Source organism: Cyrtonyx montezumae, unplaced genomic scaffold, assembly GCF_038088225.1.
Source record: "Cyrtonyx montezumae isolate F1298 unplaced genomic scaffold, pur_monq_1.0 scaffold_4, whole genome shotgun sequence".
NCBI lineage: Eukaryota > Metazoa > Chordata > Aves > Galliformes > Odontophoridae > Cyrtonyx > Cyrtonyx montezumae.
The window spans coordinates 28,042,652-28,055,189 of NW_027072045.1; the positions used below are offsets into that span (position 1 = coordinate 28,042,652).

Sequence of the window (12,538 nt, forward strand, 5' to 3'; positions counted from 1 at the left end):
ATTTTCCAGTCTGGACTTTAAAGCCTGGAAACTGAATTCAGGGAATTTCATGACTGTAGGTTCATGCTGGTCTTTCTTATTAATGGTGTAAAGAAATAGGATAGGATAAGAAGCTTTTGACTTCTACTTTTTCCTTTCTTATTGTGAGTGAGCAGGTAGGTTTTCAATTTATTTTTGCACTGGTAGCTTAAACCAGCTTGTCAGGCACAAGCAGAAGAGGAAATGTCTTGTTAATTTTACAGTTCAGCATCTTGAAGTGTGCAAGGAGTTCTAATTGGCAGCTGGTGAAGAAAATAAATCACAGCAGCAAATGAAATGAATTGACATTGCAAAGAAGAGTAAAGTCTTACCTTACCTTACCCTCCTTTCACTCCTATAACCTTGTTTTCCTTGTCAACCGAGAGCCAGCAATTTTGAATACACACTGAATGTGGGTGTGGAGTAAGCAAAATTGCTTAGTAACAGTTTACATTCAGGTCTGTTGCATTTTTTGCTTACTTCTCAGACCTTTATATGCTACAGATTGTCACTGGCTTGTTTGGACTTGTGTTTTCCATCTGGTGCACGTGAAGGAAAAAAGAGGACCATTTCAAGGACTGAAACAGCACTTAGCTCCTGTGCTGCCTGCAGAGGAAACCAGGCAAGGAAAATGAGAGATCATCTCTAACTCCAGCGCTTATTTGTTAAGTGACACTTTGGTGTAAAATATAAAAGCTGGGTAGAACAGACTGCACCTTCAAAACAACATCAGGACACAGACATAATAATGAGCAGAGGTGGTTTCTATTCTGCCTGCTTCATCTATTTAGAATGAATGCATTTCATTACAACTGATTGTACAGTCCTGGGCAGCTGCATCAGGCTGCCCATTGATGTCAGCATTTCAAAATGCAAGATTTCCTTTGTTTCACTGTAGCTGCACGTGTATCAGGATTGTGAAAGATCCCTTCTTCCTCTGGAGGAGAACAAGACTAAATTCTCTGAAAGTCTTAGCTCATTAACTTAATGGAGTGACACTGGCACTGGTGTTTTTTATTTCAAAGGATGCAACAATTTGGGAGACTTCTCTGGGACCTCATTGTAACTACATCAGAAATTTCTGAATGTTCTTCAGACTGCATGATGATGCCTCAAAGGGCTGAAAGCTAAATGTCAGCTGATAGACAAAATAAATGTATTTCTGGAGTCATTTGGTTCTAATTTGTCTGTCCCCTACCATCCCCTCCGTTTGTATTAATTATAGGCTGCGGAGCACCGGAGCTGCCTGAAGTTTCCATCAGTCTCTTGTCCTGCCCACCTCCGTGCTCGGGATCACCTTGGAGAAATGACTGAGCGCTGCCAGCCTGCTGCTGGCATTCAGATTTGGTTTTCTTACAGCCATCAGAAAGAATAATGGCACAACTGAAGAGAGAAATGTTTTGTAAGGGTTTGATATGGAAACGGAGCTTTGTAAGGGCCCTGCAAGCTTTCTTTGCTGCCTTTTGTTTTGTTTTGTTTTCTTTTTCTAGATGTATGCCTTTGAATTGCATTTGTATTGCCTTTGAGGGATGGGGGTATTGTCATGACAATGCGCATTTTTGTGGTCGGTGTGTTTTTGTGTTTTGTTGTTATTTTTTTTTAAGTGATGTATAGAGAAGTCCATGTCCATACGTTTAATAGTATCATTAGAGACAATTCCGTTCAGCGCGGTGAGAAACTCCCAACTTTCCCCCATGCAGGCCGTACCAAGGAATCCCAAAGGAGATGGTCAGATAGCCAAGCAGAGGGGAAAAACAAACGGCGCTGTATAAATGACGCCGTACCCAAACCGCACTTCAGACAGGCTCCGCCACCACCTCCATGAGCAACAGCCCCAGCTTTCCCGCGGCTGCTCTCAGCTGCGGCAGCGAGCCTTCCCCCCACGAAACACACGTCCGGCTTCAGGAACGGGCACCCCGCACCCCGACCCGATAGGACCGGGCCTCAGCCAGCGGCCGCGCCGCCCCGCCCCTTCCGCCGCCCGCGCGCGCCGCTTCCTGCCGGGGATGGGGCGGCTGCGGGAGCCGGCGCTGCCGGAGGGAGGCAGGGCGCGCAGGAGCCGTTGCCGCCCCGGAGCTGGGCGCTGCTGAGGTGAGGCGGAGTGGGGCCGCGGGAGAAGGGGGTTCCGCGGCGGTGTCCGCGTCGCCCGCCCCGGGGCTCTTGTCGTCCGCGGGTGCCGTTGCTATGTGCTGCCCGCACTCGCGGCTGAGCTCCTTGAGCTGTGCCGCTTTACGTGCGGCGATCGCAGCTTCCAACGCTTCCGATTTCTTGCGTGTTTCAGTGCACTGAAAGCGAGGAGGACTCTAGTCTTCGTTGGGCTGGTGAGATCGGTTTGTCAGTGGTTGTCGAGCAAACATGGCTCCGCTACAAACACTGCTCTGATGTTCGTGCGGATAGCAGGACTGTTAATGAATTCCGCTGTTTTCGCATGAAAGTGAGGGTGTGAGAAGAAAAGGAGGTGAAAAAGGGGAAAGCAGCGAACCTGAGTTGTTTTTCTGCTAAGCAGCTTGATGCAGGATTGCTCCTTGATGCCTGACATTTAGGATGTGAAACGTTCAAGGTCTTTTTCAGATATCAGCGAGATACTGTGAGTTACGTTCTGGGATAAGTGAAGTGGAGGAATGCTCAATCAGTTGCTTGAAAGACACTTGTGTGCGCCTTGAATGATGGTGGCAGGATAAGGAAACGTTTTGTGAGCTGGTTAGCAGATGGGGAGTGGAGCTGCTCTCAGTGAGTGTAGTACAGCCCATTTGGTTTAATGAGGTGCGGCAGTCGAGGAGCTGTATGTATTCTATTCAGCTGCTGAGCTGTGTAATCGCTCTTAGTGGTTCTCGAGACAAATGAGTTTAGCTTCCAGGATCATCTGTAATAGCTGCTGTCGGTTTTGCATGGAGGTATTCCATCAGAAGGGCTCTTTAAGCATACGGAGCTCATCTTTGCTTTTACGGTGTCAGTTCTTTATTTTCCACCGTGCAGCGCTTTCACTGAACCGTTCTTGAAAAGCAGATCTTCCTTGATGATCTAAAGCTTACAATAAGCCAGACAGGTGGTACTTTGTGAGGCTTTGTATCCTACCTTAAGTTGCGCTGTGGCCTGTGAGAACAGTTGTAATGCCGCTTATAATGTCACTTAGTAGGATGTTTACCGAGCAGCTCTGACAGCAACGTCACTCAGTAAAACAGAAGGCGAGGTTGATGGGAGCATTGCTGCATGTGAAGTTACTGTGGGCTCACTTCAGGAGGTCTGTCCAATTTCTCAGCCCAGGGTTTTCAAGAAGAGCCAGTGATGATCATCAGCAGCAGAGTACAAGAGACTGCTGGTGTGTGAGACAAGTTCTCTGTGCTCCTTTTCCAGCGCAGCAGTCCTGTCTGAGCGTGCAGGACAGCATCCTCGCCATGGCAGGCTGGTTTAGCATGTGTGTGCTGGCTTTTCTGTGGCTTTTCTGTTCAGCAGCAGAGCTCATGTCACACCTGCACTGCACACCAGCAGATGTTGCATGGCAGTATTTTCTCCCAGAATGTGAGGTGCATTGCTCTGCAGTTAGCTGAGTCAGTGGGGGGGGGGGGGGGGGGGGGTATGAGCTGGGATTGCCTACATTCAGACTCCAGCTTGAAAACTATTGCGAAGGAATGTAGGTTACATCCTTCGAGATCTGATTGTTCTTCAGTCACCTTCCTAGAATTCTTCTCAAGGATGGCAAGAATTGAAATTAGAAGGGAGTAACAAGAAGTATGACAGCAGGGGGGTCACGGGCTGCCCAGCATGCAGGAGAGCATGGTGATGGTGGCTTTGCACAGTGAACCCACAGCACCCTGCTGAGCCTGCTGTGGGCACTGCCAGCTTCTCACTTAACCCTTCTGCTGTGATGCTTGTGCACATGATCCACATCTCTGTATCAGGTCTGTTGCCTCATGTTAGTGTAATGATACTGCTGCTGTCTCTTGACTATAGCAGAAACTTTCCACCTTTGTACCTCAGTACAGTGACTCGTTACGTGCTGGAGAAGTTATGGGCTTAGCGGTTGACTAGAGGTAATTTGGGAAGGAAAATGTGCTGGTACTGTGGGTAATAATTCTGAGAGAGATGAATCTTCTGTATCTAAGTATGCACCTATTGCTCTTGCAGTAGTTTGCATTTGGTTGTGTTCATGCTGTTAATTGAAAGACTGGAGAAGGAAAAGGGGAAATAGAACACATGAATGTTCTGCTGATGGGCTGACTAAATATAAAGTCAACAGTAACAGGAAAGTAATCAACCAGCTTGCTGCAGACATTGCTGATGTCAGGAGAAAAGTATATTTTGCCCTCTGACACTTGAGTCTGCGCTTGCTTAATGTTATTCATGCGATCCTTTATTTGTTTTCGGAGATAAAAACCAGTAATGTAGGAGGCTTTTGGTGCTGCTATGTACAGTCACCTGGGTGACTCTTCTGTTACGTTAGTCAGTCACACAGTGCAGGCTGCTGGTGTTGGTCTTCAGTGCAGACTCCATGTAGGCTTAACAATATTTCCAAGTTAGCAGTGGGATAAAAGAAATCACATAAAAGGTGAGGGGGTAAAAAGTAAGGCTTTTAATTATTCTGCATATATAGAATATTTCTGCTTCTGTCCTATAAGCTTACATTTTTCTCAAGCCTAGAAAATCAACAGTTTGGCATAGAGATCTGTGTTATGTTTCAGGTGCTAAGATTATCAGGAAAATGTACTTTTTACTGCGTAAAATATAAAAGTGGCACTGAATGTGTAGTTCCAAGGAGAGTACAGCTTCTGAGTTTAAGGAAAACACCTTGTCATCAGAAGTGAACTTAACTGCTGCTGTTTCAATTGAAGTTAGCTATGAGTTGCGTGGGATGATTAACTTAGCATTTTAAGTGCTATGTTTGTCTTTTCCAGCTGGCTAAATGTATTCTCTTTGGCAGCATTTAAAAACAGAAGCAGGTGCTATCAAGGTGCATCATAAGTTGATGCAGACTTTCTCCCTGTTCTGCCCAGTCAGTAATGACCTTTGATGTTTTGGGGCAGGCTTACTCAGTGTTATGAGGTCACGTTTATTGCATGCCATGCAAGGGCTGATTTCTATTTATTTATTTATTAATTCATTTATTTAAATTTCTGGAATTCTATATGAAGAAATACTGTATGGGTGTTGAGATTCATTTGCCAAACCAACAGAATTCTTACTGGGAAAAGAGAGTTTCCTGCATTTGCCCTCAGAAGGTGCTTTGATTAGGTCAGCAAGCTGAGTGTGTTCTTGGTGAGTCTAAATTCACTGCTTTTGGAAAATATGTGATGATTACTGTCTCATAAAACATAGATTAACACGTGTGTACTTTGTTGGTACTTCTGAATAAAGAAAGCTGGGAATTCCAATGAGCTAATCTTTTTTTTCTTTTCAGTGGAGTAAGATTTTTTAAGTATGAAAAAAGATCAATAGTAACAATTAATTACGCCTTAATTTTTTTTTTTTTCGTAATACTATGTTGATGCAGTTGATTTGAACAAGATCTTCAGTACTATTAAGGTAACTAATGAACAATTCTACTCTTATGTGGTGAAGGAAGATTATAGTAGATGCGGAGATGAGTATATTTTGGCAACTGTTTAAATCAAGATGTTAAACCTCATATATGTATTGACTGCACGTGGCCTTTTGAGAAATAAAATCATGCTGTTTATGTACAATCGCCTCCAGAGGGAATGTTTTAAGGAGTACTGCTCCCTTGGGCCTTTTAAAGGGCAGCTTTGAGTTGTGCTCCGTTTTTCTGCTGAACTGCTTCTTGTGTGCTGCTGGGAAGTGTTGATGGGCAAACGGAGCCTTTTCTAATACAGAAGAAAGTGGTGTGCAGTGCTGTTAGGTTTATGGTGGAAGAAGTTGCACTCAATAATTATAGGTGCTACTTCTGATGATAGGCATGGTACCTTTTTAAAAAGAAAAGAAGTAAAGCAGTTGTGTGTGAGGAAGAGCTGAAAACACTTCAATGTTTGTCTTGGGTTGAGTGCCTATTTTCAGTGTACAGAAGGTAAATAGAAATATTTCACAAACTGCTTCCTAGTCTTCCCTCTGAAGATCTTGAAAGGTACATGTGGTGTTAGTGCTGGTACTGTTAGGTGTTTTCTGAGATTTGGTTGGCGTGATTGAAGCATTCTGATTAATTACACTGCTTTTTCTCATAGGAAGGAGCTGTGAAACTGTAGCTGGTTCTTGGACAGTAGCTGTACATAAGCTACCAAGTATAAATTATGCACAAATCCATCCTGTACCACTGTGGGTTTTAAACATTGAATAAGTTTTTTAGTACTTTTACATCATTAGTAATCTTTCTAGATTTCTCTTTCATATACTACATGTAACAAATTGGGATTATTATTACTAATTTTTAAGTGCTCTAAATTATTTGTAGTGCTATGGACCAACCCCACAGTTTGAAGCTGTTACAGTATCTTATTCGTCCCACATTAATAAAGCGTTGCTGCAATGCCTTCCCTAATCAAACAGTATCCTAGAGTTAACAAAAATATCACTGAGAAATTTCTATGCAGAGAATACTTTTTTTTTTTTCAATTTTGATGTGCTCTCTGTTATGGCCACTTTTAAAGATATTTTGAAATAAAAATTAATGCTTGGTTTCCAATAGTGTTACTTTAAGAGTATAAAATCCTAAATTATTTGCAAGTATCTGTAAGTAATTACTCAGCTCATACATAGATATCTAAGTTAGACAACTGCATCATTAATGTACAGCTGAGATGGCTCAGGTCACTATGACTGTAGATACCAAGCATTAGGTTTTCTGTGGTGGGGGGGGGGGTTCATGCTACCAAAGCTTCCATATATATTTTAAAGCAGTAGAGTACGTCAGACCTGTGATGTACTGTTTTAGCTATATTTCAGTTTTACGTGGTTATATTTCCTTCCTTATTTTTTGAAGTGTAAACAGTAGACAAGACTAATGATTAAGCTACTATTTAAACAGGTAATCTTTTTTTTTTTTTTTTTGATTAGTGTAATTCACAAACTCATATTTTCATTTGTAATGAATAAAAGGCTGGTTAGATCTAGGTAATATTCTCCTTCTGAGTGGCTTTATATTTCTGTGTAAGAACAAGTTAAACTTCGTTTCGCTGGACTAAAGGTGTTTAAAAATATTTACTTATCTAATAAGTTATGCCTGGTTTGTGGCCAGCACTTACATAAAATGTCTTCAGCTAATGAAGCATCGAAGAACGCGTGAAAGGTAGTGATGTTTTCGATAATCTTCAGTAAACATTGAGGTCTTGTCTCTTTCTCCAATGTAAACCAGGTCAGTTTTCTTGGTGGATAGAGAAGGACGATGGCAGGCAATAACCAGCTTTGCATTCGACGTTGGACTACCAAGAATGTGGCCAAGTGGCTGAAGGAAGAAGGCTTCTGTGAATACGTGGATATTTTGTGCAATAGACACCGACTAGATGGAATTACATTGCTGACACTCACAGAGTATGATTTACGATCTCCTCCATTAGAAATCAAAATCCTAGGAGATATCAAAAGGCTGATGCTGTCCATACGCAAGCTACAGAAACAACATATTGATGTCCTAGAAGAGCTGGGTTACAACAGCGATAGTCACATTGGCGCAGTGTGTGCTACTGTTGGTTCACTGCAAGGTGGAGATTGGTTTTGCAATGGTGAAGTACCTCGGGACTATGATGGACCAATTACAGACTTGAATGGTGATCAATATCAATATGCAAATGGAAAAAACAAACATTCTCCAAGAAGACTGGATCCAGAGTACTGGAAGACAGTTTTAAGTTGTGTTTATGTCTTCATAGTGTTTGGCTTTACATCATTTGTTATGGTTATAGTACATGAGCGAGTACCTGACATGCAAACATATCCACCTCTACCAGACATATTTCTAGATAGGTAAGAAATTTTCTTTTAAAACGAAGTAATAAGTTGTCGTTTAAGGTATGGGCTGCCTTTTATTTTCTTTTATTCTCAATGTTTTGTATGTTCTTGAAGCTGGTTGTGCAAAATGGTAATGTGTGTAGTATGTTCTCTCCAAAGACTGAAATACACTTCTATTTGATGTAGAAATTTGGTCCTTGCAGGGGAAAACAAATTGAGCTTCTATTCTACCCTGTTTATATTTAATTTTTTTCTTTAGCTAATTTCAACTTGGGAATTAATTGTTCAGTCTTTTCATTCTGGTAAAAAGAATGATGATCAGCTATCATTGGTAAGCAGCTGTTTGCTCTTCCTGAAATCCAGATGCTGCTATGAAGCTTAATATGACTTGCTATAGGACAACTTTTGATGAAGGGATGTTTTGGTCTTAATTTTTAATGTGGTGGCCCACTGATGGTTGGCTATCTGGAGAAGATGCATGCTTTTTGCTTTGGGAAACTTGTTAAATGAAGTGCCAGTGAGTGAGGAAGCTGGAAGGAATAGCATCAGTACTGTGTTTATGCTGTCTCCCCTCTGTCAACTTGTTAAGAATTGTTTGGGGGAGCTCTGAAGGAGACTGAATAGGCCAGCATCTTTATCAACCACACATGTGTACTAGAATACTCCCATAACTTAAGCAGTGCCTGTGCATTTTGTTATCATTAAGTAATCAGTTTGAGTCAGAAAAGATACACAACATCAAAGGTGAAATCTTAGTCGCTGACCAGAAATTCTGCAGGGGGTGAATGTTCCGATTGAGGGGACAGAGATTTTCATAAGTCGAACTGTCTAAAAGTCACATCTTTGTGTCTTTATTCCTTCTAATATCCATTTTCATTATCAGATTTAGTGAAGTCAGTAGGGACCTAATCCTTTGAGGTAGTGTACAAAATATATCTGAATTATAAATAGCTCAGCCAGGATGGTTCTCATCAAACAAAGGGAAAGGAGAGAAAATGAGAGCAGTGCAAAATTAAGAGAGCACAGCAGAGATTTTCCTTGACTTGGTGAATTCCATGTAAATGTTTCCTGAAAATTCATGACTGGAAAGGAGATAATTAAATTATAATTCAAATTACATTTAACTCGGTCGAACAGTAATTTTGATTGTAGTTTAAACTATTGTGAGAGTAATTCAAGTTAGTTTTGTAGCTAGGACCTTATATAGTTGTTGTGTTTTTTTTTCTAAATACTGAGACTAGAAAGAAAAATTAAGCATTTGTATTAAACCTTTCTTGCTTCATCTTTTTTCTTTTTAGTGTCCCTAGGATACCATGGGCATTTGCTATGACCGAAGTATGTGGTGTAATTCTTTGCTACATTTGGCTGTTGGTTCTTCTGCTTCATAAACACAGGTACAGTGTTTATATACATGGCAAGTAGCTAAACAAAACCCATTTGTGTGTGTGGCTGTTATAAGTTAACTTTTCAGCAGTCTTTATCAATTCATCAGCAGAAGACGTGAGTGCCAAAGCTAGTACAAGTGCAGCTAATGTAACTGCAGAGGAGTGGGGCTGTGGGGTTTTTGTTGGCTTGCTCCACTGTCTCACCCTGTCATGTGGAATATTGTCTGTATAGTACTACTCAGAAGTAAAATTCGGTGATTTGGAGCTTCGTGGGGCTTCGTGGAATTAAGCTGCAGTGGGAGAAAATGTTATCATCATAAAAATACAATATATTGGGATTCTTACTCTCAGTTTCTGTGTATTCTTCCCAGATCTATACTTCTGCGAAGACTGTGCAGCCTTATGGGGACAGTGTTCTTACTGCGTTGTGTTACAATGTTTGTTACCTCGCTTTCTGTGCCAGGCCAGCACTTGCAGTGTACTGGAAAGGTAAAAACTTGAAATGCTTCAGATTTTCGCCTGTTTTCTTTTTAAAAAGGTTTTTTAAAAATGTTACTTAAGTTATGATAAAGATGATTGTGGCTATCGTGTTAGATGTATGCTGGTAAGAGCAGCATGTTTCTTTTCCTCTCTGCCTCCCTTCATTCATTGCCATTATGTGGATATATCATCTCTAGGAGTCTTTGAAACTCTTGCTGTTTTGAAGGTAGCAGAGTAACTTGGTAAAGGGAGAAGGGGAACTTTAAAAAATGTTTTACAATATAAACTGGAGAGAATAGTTCAGAGAAAATTGCACTTAAGGCATCAACTTAAGTGATCACCCCATCTTCAACAAGACAAACAACGAAGAAAAGCTGGGTGTGCAGTTTGGAACAATATATTACTGCTTTAAAAAGAAATGTTCCTTTGAATTTGAGATTTCATATTTTTTTCCTTGAGTTTAGAAGTTTGAGCTGAATATTGGAAGACTGACAGTGACACATGATGAGGTAGAATACGTACAGGTTAAAAAACAAGTGACGCTTAGTATGTTTAAGTGACTTGCAACATAGCACTCACTGTAAATGCTGGGATTAACCAGAGGCACTAATTGACCTTACTAAGGGAACTCATCACTGCAGTAAAAGACAATGATCTGCTAACCTGTATTTTAATAAAAATCCCCAAACAATCTGTTCTACTTAACACACACAGTGCTAGAAGGCTAACTTCTAGCTATCTCTGGTATAACTTTAAGGAAGTATTGTTTGTGCTGGGAAGAAACTTACTAAAGGTTAATGCTGCTGTCTTTTTACACGTAGTTGTATGGCAGTGTTTGGGCAAAACTCCAGCGGGCGTTTGCAATATGGAGTGGATTTGGAATGACTCTTACTGGAGTACATACATGTGGAGATTATATGTTCAGTGGCCACACTGTTGTCCTGACCATGCTCAACTTCTTTGTCACAGAATGTAAGTACACAGTGTCAATATTTAAATGTCCTGAAGTGTTAAGAATTTGTACTGCTTGCTGCCAAACAAAGGTGTACGAGTGTAAATACTTAAATGTCCTGAAGTATTCTTTGCTGCTTGCCCTCAGCCAAAGGCATGGAGAGTAACATTAAAGTTAACAAATTCAGATATCTGCTTTTTCTCTTGTTTGTGGTGGTTCAGTTGCAGACAGAAACCACACTGATTAGTGGAAGGATAAATAGGATGCATCTGAAAAGACAAGCAAGCCAAGAAATTAGAAAGGCTTTGTAGCTTGCTGCTGGGAGAATCCTGGGGAAGTTATTAATGATTTTCTGTTCCTTATTCATTTACCTAGGTCTCTGACAGCAGCCTATCAGTAAAATCTTAGGCTAGGTGGTGTACCCTTGGTATAATCCACAAATATGAAATATCAAGCATCACATAAGTGAGAATATATGAAGGAATACTGTTCTTCTGTAAATATGAGCCATGATTTGATGCAATATATAGCAAGCTAAGATAATTAGTCTGAGTTCACGTTCAAGGAAATGACTCGAATAACAGAAAAATCTATACTTCATGATATTTTTCTTTGAGACACTCAAGGTCAGTTACTTTGTTTTCTCCTAGATACGCCAAGGAGCTGGAACTTCTTGCACACCTTGTCTTGGGTCCTCAACCTCTTTGGAATCTTCTTCATTTTGGCTGCACATGAACATTATTCTATTGATGTCTTCATTGCCTTTTACATCACTACAAGACTCTTCCTGTATTACCACACATTGGCTAATACTAGAGCATATCAACAGAGTAGAAGAGCAAGGATCTGGTTTCCAATGTTTTCTTTCTTTGAATGCAACGTTAATGGTACTGTTCCCAATGAGTATTGCTGGCCATTTTCAAAACCTACTGTAATGAAAAGACTGATTGGCTGAAGAGTGTGTTGATGCAGATTTTTATGAAGTGTTACGGCTAAGACCCTACAAGGTTAGCTGGAGGGGTTATAAAGTTGTGGGTTTTTTTCCATTCCGTGGTCACCACCTCCTTGTCTTGTTTCTTAGATTCTTAGTCATAGGATGGGGTTGCCACACTTCACAGGGATGTGTTTTGTTGTTGCTTTAAGGGAATACAACACAGGGTCTGGTAGAAAGGCAGTCAGTGTATCGTGAATATGAACCAGAATACTGTTAACCCTTTGTAAGGTTCTGTGTGAACGTTTAAGTAACTTTAACCTCCAATGTGTGCTTGAGCTGAATACAGCATACCTTTACAGGCTCGGTTAATCTCCATTACCTGACATGCCATCCTTTCTGTATACTGACTAAAAATATAGAACTTTATGATGGCTTTTTAAAAAATAGTCATAAATCTTAAAACAAATTGTATAAGCTTAAAGATTGAGGAGTACTGTGTCATAATGAGGAAAGCAATATGGTTCATACTAAAAGAATCTCTTAACTGATAATTAAGAACAAGTCTTAAGGTGTAACTGACAATATAAATGGTCTTCGTACTGGTTGCCAAAAATGAAAGTCTGCCTTGTGGCTATGCAGTGATGACGTCTGTCTTTTCTTTTTTTTTAAGGAGAGCTTACTTAATCTAGTCTATTGGTTGTCTGTATGGTTGTTCTAGCACTGGGAAGTCTTCCCTTTTGTTTTAAATAAATGACTTAAACTAAATGCTGCAGCCACTGAAAGCAAAGTTAATTTAGCTTTAGTGCGTTTAAAGCCACAGCATTACTTTTCTGTGTGGTTTTAATTAATTTTTATACTTGGACCTGTGCATGTTCT

At 40.7% G+C, this 12,538-nt stretch overlaps 1 protein-coding gene across 1 annotated transcript; it reads left to right on the top strand.

Annotated features, from left to right (window-relative positions):
* Window positions 1-2,032: 2,032 nt before the first annotated feature.
* On the top strand, window positions 2,033-12,324 carry SAMD8 (sterile alpha motif domain containing 8). The gene is made up of 6 exons (XM_065746518.1): window positions 2,033-2,109; window positions 7,319-7,926; window positions 9,210-9,305; window positions 9,668-9,785; window positions 10,598-10,748; window positions 11,379-12,324. The coding sequence occupies exons 2-6, from the start codon at window positions 7,349-7,351 to the stop codon at window positions 11,681-11,683; spliced, it is 1,248 nt and encodes a 415-aa protein (XP_065602590.1). The 5' UTR covers window positions 2,033-2,109; window positions 7,319-7,348; the 3' UTR covers window positions 11,684-12,324.
* Window positions 12,325-12,538: the final 214 nt, after the last annotated feature.